The following is a 15,942-nucleotide window of genomic DNA, read 5'->3' as shown; positions in this document are numbered from 1 at the left end:
TGTTATTTGTACATATGGCGCTAATTTACAGCCCTAGTGCAGTAACTAGCACTATACGTGCATATGTCGCAAATTTAAAGGGCCATATGTACTGTAAAACGTTGTACAATACATGTGCGAAAAGGTAATTCGCCACTCTACGAATTTCCTACTTTTCACAGTTGTATCGTAATGTACTATTAAACATGTGATATACTGATTATCATTACTTTTGAATCACCACTCTTATAAAGTTCGTGTCATCTACGATGACGGCCAGATTTGTCAAAATTAACCTTTAATAACATGACAATACGAGTCAAGGCACGCGTTTTCGTGAATGGAACAATCTATAATGAGGTATGAACCTACTACTTATATATTACTTTTTGAAATATTACCGCCAACTTGCGTTTCACGAGTAACGTTTACCACAGTGACGGGAACCGTGGTAAACGTTACTTGTAAAGAAACGTCCATGGCTAGTCTGTATTACTTTCCTATCTCTGCTACCTTACGTACTCGTAGTAGACTACTATTTTAATTTTATCTTTCGAACAAACAGTATTTGTAATATAATATTTGTTGGTATACATCACGAATATAGGTAGAGTCAGACTAAACACTGCACCGTGATAGGTAGCACAGTGTGTAAGTTTTATTTTATATGTCATAATTTTATAGAAGTTTATTTGGCTTAATTTAGCATGTTAATTTACCTTACGCTTCACAGGTCCACACCCGCTATGAAGATTTGGAGTTCACTAATATTTTAATAGCTTCAGCACACAAACAATTAAGTTCATCTTGATATACACCGTGTTTTTTTCCGTTAATTTCAAGGCAGCATTCCTGAGCTTAAATTAAGTAACTGTCTCAAAGACACCGGTATTCTAATTAACTCAATTTCGGAGATAATTAATGATTTATTTCTATCTTATAAGACCCTTTAGAACGTATACACTTGCTTTAGGGCCTGTTTACATATTGATTAGTGTTTAGTACGATTTTATACATTTTCTACTAAACGTAAGGACTATTTCGGACGATAGACGTTCTAAATGACATGTCACAGTTTTCAATTGTTTGGTTGAATTAAATGTAATGCTCGTGTTTCAACAACGCCTTATACAACATTTAATTACTTTATCTATATAATTAACCATGCCATTTAGTTTCCTTAAACGTACTTACGCATACCCCGGAGTTAACGGAATTCAATAAAAACACGGTGTATGTATCATTATGTACTTTAAGATTAGGTTCAAGTAAAGTATATAATAAAAAATTAATTTAAACATCTACAAATTTTCACGTAGACAAAAAACGTATTGACTCAACTCACGATCAAAAATCAATTTAACATAATCAAGTGTCTTTAACAAGGAAAGGTACCCAATTGTCCGGTTCCGATTTGATTTATATTTATATATGTTATAGAGTAGTCTAAAATAACGGACACGTTTTTTTTTTAGCTGCCCAAACTCAACCTATTGGGAGAAATTGTCCTCCAAAGTACTAAAAAGTTACTAAATCTTCTAACTCCTATAGAAAGTGATGCTCAAGCAACTTGCTAGTTAATGGCTGGTTTGAGTATATGTTTGAAAGCAGCAAAAAATAATGAGCACGTGTTTTGTTATATCGGCTAAAACTCATTTTTTCCTAAACAGGTTTCTGAAGAGGGTTAATTTGGGTGTAAATTTTGGTAATAGTGCAAATGATGATTTTGACAAAAAGGTTTGTTATGCTATAATACTAGTAGTAGTTGATGTGACTTCTACATATTAAAAGGCACTAAATTACGAGCGTGGGTTTATGAAACGAGCGAAGTGAGTTTCATATACGGTGGCCCAAATCGAAGCGAAAACTTCTTACTGCGACATATTGTTGATAAATGATAATTATAACAAACGCTTACGTCTGTGTATCAAAGCTAAAGAAGGATATTATGAAGATAAAACGTTCTGTTTTAGTTCAATGATCGTAGTTTTGAAGTTTCAAGCAGATATATTTTTTTTCTAAATTTTTATAACGTGATTTTGTTAAGTATGTATATAAGAAGGGCTCTACAAAGCGAAATATTTTCTACAATTAATATTATATTTTTTAGTTTACAATAAGGATGAAAGTTCGAGAAAATTTCTAACAGTTATACAACGATACATTCATTGACATGTTTAAAATACGCCATATTTTTTAAACTTTTAAATGAATATTCAAAACCTTTAAAAATATTTAATGTCACCTACTCGCTTTTCACGCCCCGGGCGCATCCTGAAAATGTGGAGAGCTATTTTCAGCGTTAAATTAAAACTATAATTAATAGAGTTCCTAGAGTTAGGATTATTTTATTGGAAATTTCCTCTTCTTTAGAAATATTTTGTTTAAATTTCTTAAATGTTAATAGTTTATGAGACTTTGACCAAAAAGAAATACATAAGTACCATATTTTATAATTTTTGTAATTTTTATTTGCCAATAAACGCTTACACTTTATTACTTACTCGTAATAATGTTGTAAAATTTTAACAGAGTATAAATTTGTTCTAGCAATACAGTCTTTTCTTTATGCTCGTCGTAATTTGGGGTTTTAGAAAGGGTTTATGATATGTATGTAGATAAAAAGCATGTAAGTGATTCAAATATCTCTTATAGTAGACTAGGTATACCTACTCTTAATTTTTCACGGAAACTCATGCGAGCCAGCTGCATTACAACCTTAAGTACTTTTAGTAGTGCGATCGGGTAACGAGACGGCCGCCAAATCTGCTAACGACGTGCGGTGAAATTAAAACGTATGCGTACATTACACTATACGTCCTATACGACTTAGTTCATAAAATGATAAGTTGAGCATACTAACCTGTAACCTTGCAAGCAAGACGAACCTGTAAACACAGTTGAAAACTAAATAAAGTTAAGACATCTATGTTGAAAACTAAATAAAGCAACTACACAAATGTGAAGTGTCAGTTAATGATATTAGGCAATATTGTTTGACGTTTATAGATTGTATATTGATAAATCGCCTTCACTAACGTAAAAGAATAAGTACATAAAAGTCAGCAACATAAAATGAACATTTAAGAACTTGTCGTTCAACCAATCGTGTCGTTCCCGTGTCGCCGTTCTGAGTCAGTTGGCGAGTCGCCAACGGTTCACCTGCGGTGCTCCCATTCGGCTTCCGTCGAGGATGCGACCTGACGACTATTTATAATAGCCTGACGAATACATTGATTAGCATGGCGAAGTACGGCGAGGACAGGTAATTTTTCACGTGGCTTCAGAAGTAGGATAACTTTAAAAATTAAACAGCAATTAACAATTCGATGGAACCTAGCAAGGTACTTGATGACACCTGTAACAACCTGCACAGTTATTGCCTGGTCAGCTATCTTATTCGTTGGTTGTTTAACTAGGTAGTTGATGATAGTGATGATACTAAATTGCCTTTTTAATACTTTTTACTGCCAGGCCACGGAATAAAAAAGCTATAGACGACATTTCTACTAATAAAAAAATATTTATAATTTTTTGTATGCTTAACTAAGGACAAAATACACTAACTATACCCCGGTAGGTAACTTCTTATCTTTTTTTTTCAGATTAGAACTTTTACAAACTCAAAGTAGTGGTAGGTAACTTTTTTTCTCCAAAATTAAATCTGAGTAACTATGCACTGAATTACAATGTCGTTTACATATTATTGTACCGCAATATAAGATATTATAATAATCATGTTATATGTGTTGTATAAGTGATGATGAATAAATGGATATACAAATTTATGTTATAACATTGTTAGTTTTTGTAGTTTTCATAAAGTTGAATAAGTGGCAACTACTAAGCCCGATTCGAACACGGATAAATTTCTCTCAACTCCAAGTCGGTGGAAAAACAAGTATTTTGCATTTAACTGAAATGTATTTCCTGTAGTATCTATCCAATAAAATGTCTATTCATTTTCATGAATGAACGTCTAGTGAAAGTTCTCGCCAATTCGTGGGCCCACGCACTATCACGTCATAGTATAACGACCTTATTGGGGGTTTGTGAACGTCCGTTGATTGATGACTGCCTAGCTAGGCTAGGAAGAATGAACGTACAACTGTAGGAACCCACACAGAACTATTAACGTAAAACGTTAGCAAATATTATACAAGTACGATGTCGATGGCATCTCTATTGTCGGATGAGTCTCATCATAAAGTTCTTACCAGCCAGCCTTTCCGTGAATTTTGTTCGTCATTCATAAAGTGGGCGTTATGAATGGGGAAAATCTTGGATGGGATGCTAGATTGTGGCTTAAATGCCAAGGGTCAAGAGCCTGAACTGAATAACTGTAGGTTCTTATGAAAATGTAGTAATTTTCACACAACTGAATATTTTTTGCTGTGCCTTTGCTTTTCGATGACGATTGAGGACTCGATACCTTATTATAAAATAAATAAGTTAGGTACTTAGTCGCTAGCATTAGGCGTAAGCGTTGATGGTCTGTGTTCAAATTAGCCAGAAAATGAGTGCTTGATGTTTTGCATTCAGTGGGTCTCTTGGTTTAATTCTAAACAAGTTATATATTTTTAACGGTTAGATACTTTCATAAAACGTTAAAAAAGACTACATATCCAATTAAACAATAAGGGCATCAATTTTAATTATATTAAGAAAGAAATCACAACTTGTGATTTCAAGTCTTATTTTACTATTATCTCACTCAAAAACCTTTCAGAATAATCCTAACACACCTTATATCTGTCTTACATCTCTTGATAGGATTCTACAAAAATAGCCTACTAAATCTCACATAACTCATAACGACAAAAACCGAGTGACCACACTTCTGTTCAAAATATATTTTTCACTATTTGCCTTGGCCGACTTAACACACGTATCCGTAGAATTCTTCGGTTTTCGAAAGAATCAAACAAACAATCGTTCTCTTAAATTGCCGGCAGTCACAAAAACTACATTTTTAATATGCTTCTTCACCAATACATGTTTCATATTCAATACCTAAACCCAATCTCCCTGAGATCTACGACTCTTAAGCTACTTTTAAATGTTTGTGTATGTGCTACTTTTGTGTAAAATCTATATTTTTAACCGACTTCAAGATTTCAAAAGGAGGAGATTATAAATTCGATTGTATTTTTTTTTAACCGACTTCAAGATTTCAAAAGGAGCAGGTTATTAATTCGGTTGTATGTTTTTTTTTATGTTTGTTACTTCATAACCCCGTCATTTCTGAACTGATTTTGAAAATTATTTTCTTGATTGAACTTGTATATATACAGATTGGTCCCGTTTTTATCTAAACTCAGTTCTGATGATGGGATACATCGAGGAACTCTTAAAATGTGAAAGACACATAGTAATTTTTGTATTTTCATCAACAAATCAAGCATTTACATTTAAAGAAGTAACATTTGATGCAGAGGAACTGCTGATGATTATCAGAATAGAACTCTTCAACGACGAATAGTTCACGTTTGGCGATTAGTCCTCTTCACTGCGTTTGTTAAGCAAATTAGATTTTCAAGACAAATTTTTGTCAAGTTGGAGTTCTGACGATGGGGTTCATGAGGAATCGAGGTAACTCCTCAAATGTTAGAGGCATGTATAGTGATCTTAGTATTTTCATTAACAAATAAAGCATATGAACAAATTCGATTCAACTCACCTACTTTTTTTATATTTTCTATCCTATTTATTATATAGAACTTGTGGTTAAAAATAACTGTTATCTATGTTTTTCTAATAATTATCTGGTGCTTTATTTCATGCATGGTATGAAATAATTTATTTTAACCTTTTGAACGCCGCGCCTATCGTACGCGACGCGTAATCGTGAACCTTGTCGGTACGCATGAAGGTTGATATTGGGCTGTAGCCGCGCGCGTCATATGACGTCTTTGGCAGTCAAAAGTTACAGTCGAATACCTATTGCGGGTATCTTACCAGTCAACCATAGGGCAAATCTGAAATGAGTCAATATGGGTGCAGTGACAAAAAAAAACATGAAACCCAAAATCAACAATCATCTTTCTGTCACCCGGTCTCCCTCATTGAAGTCGGTTTTTTTTCTTAAAATTATAATTAGATAATTTACACAGAAACAATACAAAACTAATATTGCATTAAATATATCAAACTATCAATCTGCTCATTCTTAACATCCTAAACGTCAATTCTTCTCATAATAATCGTATTCAGAACCTCAAAATATTTCAAAAAGCCACACCCAATCCATCTTCCAGACATTAGTATGACATATACTAAAGAGATATTAAATGATCTACATTCACTTTTCCTGAAAGCAAGCCAATTTTTTTATCCAAACGGCGCCGTAGCATGATGTTATATTACCAGTTTCAGATTGTTCTTCCTTTTCATTCATGCTTGTTGTGATAGGGACAGATGTTCTGAAAACCGCGGCAAATCATCACGCTACGACTCCCTTAGATAATACAGGTTATTTCCGATGTTACATATGTAACTCGTCAGACGAAATAATAAGGCCATCGGCCTAATGACAGCGGTCTATATTTAACACGGACATTTTGGAGACGACGACTTTTTGAGAGAACTGAGTGCTTGAGGCGAAATGCGTGATTCTGGTAAGAAGCTTATTTCAAGCGAATTATGCCACAGACCTAAATGCTTAAGAAACACGAAAATAGTGTTATAAATTTGATCTTGGACTGACACACTCACCAAAACGCACAACCGAAACTACTGAAGTTAAAAAACCATACACTCCTTTTTTGGGCAGTCGTGTAAAAAGTTAACATTTGCGCCGATTAAATAGGTAACTTTATAACGTATATAAGCATAAGCAATAAGATGGGATTTTCCAAACTTCACTCCTTAGCCGGTTTCAAGGAGGTTTGAAGTTATACAATATATACCTATAGACTAGATCTGAAAACTATTTTCTGCGTTTTTATTGCATGGTGGTAGATGGTAAGCAAGAAAAGCAGCGCTTTCCAAAATTTCCATATCCATATCAGTTTATGTCAAATGTCATGAAAATACAGGAATGTTTTCTCGTCAACTCTTAATCGCTGTAATCGCTTATATGCTTTCACGTCCTTCGCTCATAGCTACTTAATAGTTGCAAACGTCTCAATGTACTTTAATTCGGCAGGTAGTCCAGCAAGAGTGGAACCAATGCAATCGGTGCGCACGACTCGCGGGAGCCGGGTGCGGCTCGAGTGCAGCGCGAGCGCGCGCCCGCCGCCGCGCATCACATGGTATAAAGACGGCCGGCCCGTCGCCGATATCGCGCTCAGGAGATTTCGGGTGCAGAATTTTAGGTAAGTTTATCATAACTCTTATGCATAGGCTGTGAAAGCTCTCCGAGTCAACTCCGACAGTGACGAACGTAGTACAACTGGGAAAAAACAAAGTGGCGTAAGCTAATTAGCTCGAAGCGTAGCGACACTTTACAGCTTTTCCTCTTTAGCGCCCTCTGTTGGACGACCATTGGCAGTTCGCCTCCGCCTCCTCTTTCCCGTTTTCTTTTTCAATTTGTTAAATCTTTGGCTACCAGAGCCATTGGCAACAAATGAACTGACAAAACACTGATGAATCTTATGATATTCCTACCTATATCTTTCCATCTGTCTCATTGTTTGTTTATCAAAATAGCAATCGCCACTGTAAAGTCAAATTATACTCGTAATTTGTACAAAGTGTAGCAACTCAAAGCAAAACTTTATTTGGGGTTTATTTATAAACAAATAGCTTAAATTTGACACAAACATTAAATAGCAAACATGCGTATTTTGATCAGGCCTGGCGGTTTCTTATAAAACAAACATTTTAACCCATTCACTTTTGCCTCTCCGATTCATTTCCTTTACATGCCGGGAAAGCCATGTTATTGGCTACGATGTAGCCCTACCGTAGCTCAGCGGTCAATGTGTTAAGTAAGTTCATCACACTTTGTACTATGTGTTTACAAATAACTAATACAAATATTTTTACGCGAACACGAATAGCGAAGTTAGCTGCAGCCAGTTGATGTATAAATAAGTAGGTAGGTACCTTATAAAATTTAAGGGCATCGTACATTTTGTAAAACAGGGTTGCTCAATAGGTACTTCTGAATAAAGCTGTAGGTATCATTATTTAGCTGACTGGCAATCTTTCACGCCAGACGAGTGCTGCAATTAAATTGTTTTCACTCAATTGACCGCAAACGTCTTTTGTTGCAAAGCGACAAACTAATTGTAAGTTATCACCAGCTCACCCGAATCATTAGGGACGGTGCCAATTCACTGACCTTCATGTAAGTAATTACCTATACACTGTGATGGTATACCTAACCTAGATGGATGGTTATGTCAAAGGGATTTTTTCAAGACAAAAATAAAAGTGACGATAATACGAGTATCGCTGAACAACCTTCAGTAGCTGAGTAGCCTTTAACGTCTGCGTAGGTTACTTTGTATACATCTCGTTCGCACTAATACGAGTATGCGAGTACGAGCGAGATGCATAGAAAGTAAGTTACGTACACGCTAGCGGATATGTCAGTGTCAAACTGGTGGTAGGCGTACCTACTGTTCTCAGAAATTTTAGTTTAGTTGAACTACGAAGTTTTAAGTTGCAATTACCATCCATGTGTAACTATATGTATAACTATTATTACTATCTATATTTAGTCGCTAACGTTCTAACATTAATGTGATAAAAAAGAGTTGAGATACTGAACCGGTCATAATAATATGTTACTAGCTACGATGCAGGTTGCAGTGGATTTCGTCTAGTGAAAAACAAAAAATATACTATTTAAATATTTTTACGCATGTAGAGAAAACGACTTACAAGGAAAGGTACCCAACTGTCCGGTTCACCGGTACGGGATATACCACATATATATGTTATAGAGTAGTATAAAATAACAGACACGTATTTTTTTTAGCTGCCCAAACTCAATATAAGATAATAATTACCTACCAATTTATATATTTTCTTAATCTCTGTATCTTATTTTTATGTGTGCAATAAAATAATAATTATTATTATTGTATCTCCTTGGATTTCACGGGCCTATAAATCCCGGTCTTTTGATAGGCTTGCATGGGGATATAGATCCAACACGTAGAGGCCTCTTGGAGAGCTTTAATGTCATGTAGAACGCCTGCTGGAACCCGTTCACGGGCGCAACAATAGACACCAATGAACCGGTCGCAACAGGCATTGGGACTATTGTAGTAAAGTGAACAGTATAAGGGTCTATGGATTGAAGTTTGGGAGGACAATGAGACTGGGTTATTGCAAAGACGTCCGGACACCTGCCATAACAATGTTTTCACTAGTTATCGAGGCAGGCGGTGACTCGCCGCCCACTAGATGGGCCCCTGAAAATGCCGTCCTGAAGACGACCAGGAGCAACACCGGTGTGAGCGGCTCAGGGGTGTCGAGAGGTGTACGCCGCTTTCTACCCAGTGGCTGATAACAGCCACTGTGCCAACTCGCGTCTTATGCAAGTTTTCACTTCCACCCCTGAAGCATTTAGCTCTAACGACTCCTCTCTGGACGGCCAATGAAGGCAAGCCAAAGCTGAGAGTCCTGCGGGTCCCCTTGGGGTCCACTCCGACCGACGAAGACACGCCGGAGACGGAGACCCTGACCGACTCTCGGGAGTACTCGGGTCCGTGGGGTCGTTACTCCCCAACAGCTCGCCACAAGCTGCCCTGCGGTTTTATTATTATTATTAAATTCCTAATACTATACCGAAATAAGTTAAAAAAGATAATTTATTTTTGCTATTTCTTTTATTTAATTTCAATATAAAATTAAGCTAAATAAGTATTAGCCTTAAACATTGCTGATTTCTATGTAAAACATTATTTTTGTACATTTGTTTTCTCCCAGAACCTCATAAAATGCTCAAACCAGACATATACTGATGTCATGTCCTCATAGTCCTCATACTGAATAACTCGGTATTGAATTTGATTGTAAATGTACATAACATTTACGTAAAATTTAGGGCGCTTTCCACTAAAGCTACGTAGGTAATCAAAATCAAAGTATATAATCATGTCTTATAAACAAATTGTAAAATCCCTAAAATTCTACTGGTTAGACTTCAAGAATGTTGATCTTGATCTACGACAACGCCCGAACAATCACAAACAAAGACACGTTGTCGTGGAATGACTCTTGCAATCATATGGAGCACCCATCAGGCATGCTTATTGCGACTGCAAAGATCTCGCTAATCACAACTGCAGGCTGTCAACGACCTAAAGTGCATCCATCGGACAATTACGCGAAAATAACCCTTAACATTTAAAGAATAGAATTATCAAAGGTGACTCGTTATACTGGTAAGATATAGTTACAAAACAAGCAATTATTAGTGACACGAGAAGCAATTTCACGGGTCGTTTAATCGTGTTTGTATTTTTGCAGCAGGCCATGGTAACGGTCGTAATGTGTAATAATATTATTATTAATATATGTCGCATCCAACTGGTTAAATTAGTTGGTAAAAAAACAAAAACCAGCCAAGTCATTATCGCAACGTTTAACCAGATGGCTGAACGTCGTGTAGTCATTTAGTTAATTTGGACATTGATGAATTTCGGTTCGGATCGGATGTTCGGTTAGGTTAGTATTTTATTGTAAATTTATTATTTATTTATTTTATCTTGTTATTTAGTTTCTTTAAATTTTTAGCTTACATTTAAATCACTTTGCTGAGTGAACCAGTCGTTTAAAAGAGCTGACTTTCAATACGCCAAGTTGTTAAACGTTGAGTGATCGGCCTAGGCGACTAATTAGCTGGCTAACTTAACCAGATGGCTGCGACGTATACACTGTAATGAAGTAATTTGTCCTCTAACAACCTTCCTTTGACAGTTTTGGATGATTCACGGTTAGTTTCACTAGACTTAAATCGACCGGACAATAAAAACCGGCCAAGAGCATGTCGAGCCATGCTCAGTGTAGGATTCCGTAGTTATTCTTCCGTCACAATAAGCTACACTGGACTTATTAGTATAGTACATTGTTAACCAAGCGATGAAACGGTACCTTTCCCGAATCAAACATATAGGCAAATTTACATAATCAGTACCTAATTAAAGTAATAGGCGTATGGCCATGATTTTTTTCCTTAGGACTTACTAGCAATTGGAGACTTTGCATGTCTAAAGATAAATATCCCATAACCAAAAACATTTAGATAGCTATATGTATAGATGAATAAAACACATATTTTAGCAAACTGCAGTAATTTTTAATTTTTTTTTAGGATAACAATAATTCCTAGACATAATGTATTGTATATAAGTGCAATAAACGAATATGAATATAAAATTAGCGGGATTGCCTCTCTCTTTTTAATTTTTACTCTTTCGTTCTAAAACTGCCAATAGTCAACGGTTTTACTCATACAGCCAATGAAACTGTTTTAGAGAAATTAAATATTAAATAAAAATAGAATGAATAAGCATTTTTTATCTTAAATTTTAGCTTATTTACATGAATAATTATAATTGTTGCACATTGTTGAGATAAATACTTACCTACACTTTGTACCTAAGATGGACCACTTACCTACCGAATACATATTTGTACCTATGAACTGCTGTATAAAGTAATGAAATAAACGGATTTGTATTTGTAATAATGCCAAATAACTTTAACAACCCAATTAATGTCGTAATAACGTGTAACTGTGGATGCAGGTCTTTTTACTATGAAGGGGAGACTTTTTGCGATAACTCAAAAACAGCTAAACTGATGTAGTTTTCATTTGATGTCTTTCTTAAACTCTACTTCTACGATTTTTTTCATATTTTTTGGACCTATGGTTCAAAAGTTAGAGGGGGGGACACTTCTCTTTTTTATTTTGGAGCGATTATCTCCGAATATATTCAGTTTTATCAAAAAAAAATTGTTAAAGACCCCTATTAGTTTCGAAAGACCTTTCCAAAAATACCCCACACTGTAGGGTTGAAGCAAAAATAAATTGTATCCCCACTTTACGTGTAGGGAAGGTACCCTAAAAAAATCTTGATTTTATTGTACCACTTTGTCGGCTTTATTGATTTATATATACATGCTAAATTGCAGCTTTCTAACACTATTGACCACGGAGCAAAGCCTCGGACGGACAGACATATAGACGGACATGGCGAAACTATAAGGGTTCCTAGTTGACTACGGCACCCTAAAAAGTTTCATATCCCGGTCGATTTAAGTCAACCTTCTTTTGCCTTTAAAGGAGTATTTATTACCAAGATCGTAGTTTTTATGCAATAGTTGGCAAACAAGCAAACAACCCAACAGTTAGTAAGCAGTTACAACAATAGCAATAGCAATTCCAGGGGTGTCATAATTATGCAGTTTATTTTACTGATCTTTGAAAAAATGCTGCGGAAAAATTTTGGCAAGGAGTTATCTGTGTTCCTTTTTCTTTATGTTTAAACAAACCGTGGGTAATTAAAACACAGTAATTGAGAAACCTAAATGTCTTGAATTTTGAGCGCAGGTGACGGACCAGCCGTAAAGTTTACGAAATTAGTGCCTGACCCGTTTAGCTGCAGTTAACACTATTTAGTCCGCCGCCCAGTTGTTACTGCCTATGAATCTGTTTCGTGCGCGGACTCCAAGTAATAACACCGAGTGTTTGCTTACGTTTTAGCATGCGCAGTTCTTTAGGTATAGAAGCTAACCAATCAACTGACTGAACTATTAACATTGACATTTGTTACTGATAGATCTTTCCAAAATTCATCACCTATTTATCCTACTCACGGTTATCTCTAATGTAACTACTGCTAGGAGCCAAAGGAAACAGATTAAGGCAAGATTTTTTTTGTTAGATCATTGCGAAAGCAAAATTACTATATAATTTATAAATTACTTACCTATATACATTTCTACCTAAACTAAAATTACATACTGAAAATAAATAATACTCCTATTATTCTAATCATAATCACAATATATTTTGAATAAATAAGTATCTATCGAGATCTATTAATCCGTGCAACTAAAAGAAAAGACGTTGATACCGCCCAAAGTAAAAGCGTTTAGGCAAATAAAGGTTATGTTCAGTATGGTTCCTTTGTCTAGAACATCTATGCAAGGAGAACTTATTGTCGATCCACTGTGGTGTTTTGAACGTTAGATGACTTCTGTCAGATGAATCGGTGAGCTAGATAGCCTCGCTGTTAGATAGTCTTGACTCTTGCGTATTAACAATTGTGGTGTACTGTGCATTTCAGGAGGCGCTCAGTGCTAGTAATAAGGCACGCCCGGCGCGAGGACACTGCCACCTACGAGTGCAGAGCCCAGGGTGCCGTGGGGCCGCCAGCCGTGGCGGCGGCTAACGTCAGCGTCATGCTGCCTGTCACGGCGACGCCAGACACGAGTGAGTAGCTTGAGGAGTAGCTTTATTGGATTCCGCAACCAAAGAGTGACCCTATTACTAAGCCTTCACTCTCCGTCCATCTCTCTCGTAACGGTCTGTATTCCCGTCTTTACGGTGTATTCCCACATGGCTATTCCAATTTGTGCCAGGCGGGGACAAATAGGAATGCACCGTCTTCTTATGGCTCCTCTACACTATGGCCTAACGCTGGACCAGAGAGATGGCCATGCGATGGTTATGGCTCCCCTACACGATGGCCCAGCGCTGGACCAGCGAGATGGCCATGCAATGTTTGAGAGCACGCACTATGGAATGGGCCACGTGGGCGTACGCCTTTGATATGCGGACGAAAAACCGACATTGTGGCCATCCTATTGCCATAAACCATCCGACACCATTCTTTCGCCATCTCTACATGCTGGCCCAACATAGTGGGCCAGTATGATGGTCCATCGCGTAGAGGAGCTTCCGTATATAACAAGTGAAGCTTCCGCATATTCCACAAGATACCAGTACGTACAATAAGTAATTAATTGGATTTGTCTCGATCTATATAACACATAAGTATATACATTCATCTACTGTTTAAAAATTACGATGTGGTCGAGAACACAGAGGACACTGTCATTGCATGACCAGTCGCCTCAATTGCGTCAGTCTTTGATGGGGGGTTTTTATTCAATTATAAATAAACGGCTAAATATCAGAAGTCAAAAACATTCCTGGGTGTTTGGTGTTATTAATTAAGAAAAGTTATTTATCATTATCGGAGTTTTTTAAATCTTCTTTATGACGAATTTACTACTTATTAAGCGCATAACTTATATTTTTACAATGTAATTTTATTAAATTCCTTACAAATACCTAAAGGCAGTAGGATAAATATTTACGATATTCTAAATCCTACGCGAAACCTCATCTACACACCAAATTAGTTTATGATATGTTATTATAATTATACCTACAATTATCTGCAACATTAAGTATACTGCTAAGCTCAAAAAGGCAAGTGAATGTTTGGAACAGAGCACGCGCATAAGGCCTTTGGCAAATTACCGCTCATCGATTAGTTGTAGTATTCAACGATGCCATAGTCTTGCGTTTATTTAAGGTAGCATCATTATACCGTTTATACCTTTTAAAGAGAAGCTATCTAGGTCCCCACATTGTTATTGTTTACCCCATGCTACCGCGAAGCTTGCTGTTCCGCGAATGTGTACATGAATACAATGCCATTATGAAGGCCAATAGAATGATCAGTTATTGAATAATGAGCTTCGATGGAATGATGGAAATGAGGATATCGTAAAAATATTACCGTTTTGGAGTTAGTCATGAAACAGATGTTCGATGGATTCACCTAGTTTTCATAATCCTTGCGCCAGATACTGAACACGGGTTTTTAGGGCAAGCAATCGGGGCGCTATAGAAATTGTCCACATTGTACGTTTTTTTCCGTTAGTGATACCAACTGATACTTTTGAAAAACTTCTGCTTTCAATCGAAAGTAAAAACAAAATAGATATAGACTTCAATTATTTACACCATTTCCCATAAAATTATTATAGTTTAGTTGCGTCATAGACAGAGGTGTAACTTACTTGAAATACTTGTATTTAAAATACAAAATACCTATTTTGTATTTAAAAACCTTTGAAAAAAACTATTTTATTTTCCTCGCTCTGGGTCGTATCTGGTTCAACAGGTCTCCATTGCGGTTCAGCGAGGAAACGCAGCGGGAATAATGGGGACCTTTGAGCCAGGTACGATCCAGGGGGGATTATTTTAGATTTAGTTTTATAGTTTATAGGTTAAATATTATTTTATATATAATTAATTTTAACGTTTTTATTTAACAATGTAGTCTAGATTTTAATAGTAATGAATTGTAATTGATTGTATCTAATTTGAAATTTCTGATATTTTTATTATTTTATTTTTATTTAGTATACAAGAATTTTGTTCTAATCTTATAATTATATTCTAATTTTTTATATTTTATTTGAAATAGTTTTTAGTACTTACCTATTTTATATTTTCAAAATACAAAATACTTTTTATTAGGTAAAATGTAGTTACAATCTCTTCTGACGTTACAATCCTTGCAACTCTCTCATTCTTTTAACATGGAACTAGTGAATCTGTTAAGTAACGCCCGCACATGACCACAAGCGTAGCGAGTGACTAAAAATGTGGAATCTTGAGCGTTGCAAGGGTTTACGTTTTCACCAACTAACGAGAGTTATATACTAGCTGTAAAACATTACAAATCTAAATTAATGCCTATAAAAATTGACCGTTAAAAACCATCACTTAGAAGTCCATACATGAGGAAACAACACGAAATTTGCACTCTAGAGAGCTGATTAACACACTGTTTTTAAAGAATAAAGAAAGCTTTTCCAACTTGTAAATTTCGAGTAAAACTTTTTAAATACAAATTTGAGAATAATTTTGTATTTTGCATTTGAAATATATATATCACGGAAGTATTTATAAACTATTTTTCACATCTCTGATCATAGAAGCCGCTTAGCAAACTGGATCCGATTCGCACGTGGCAC

The 15,942-nt window shown here is 35.9% G+C and overlaps 1 protein-coding gene across 2 annotated transcripts in view; it reads left to right on the top strand.

Annotated features, from left to right (window-relative positions):
- LOC133519788 (protein vein) overlaps positions 1–15,942 on the top strand; it is a 96,508-nt gene that overhangs the window by 72,598 nt on the left and 7,968 nt on the right. For both annotated transcript variants that reach the window (XM_061853892.1, XM_061853891.1), the window contains exons 2-3: positions 7,127–7,295; positions 13,233–13,378. In XM_061853892.1, coding sequence (XP_061709876.1) covers positions 7,127–7,295; positions 13,233–13,378 — 315 coding nt within the window. The remainder of the gene's footprint in view (positions 1–7,126; positions 7,296–13,232; positions 13,379–15,942) is intronic.

This window comes from Cydia pomonella, chromosome 7 (assembly GCF_033807575.1).
Source record: "Cydia pomonella isolate Wapato2018A chromosome 7, ilCydPomo1, whole genome shotgun sequence".
Classification (NCBI taxonomy): Eukaryota; Metazoa; Arthropoda; class Insecta; order Lepidoptera; family Tortricidae; genus Cydia; species Cydia pomonella.
This window is presented reverse-complemented; position numbering and strand designations above follow the sequence as displayed.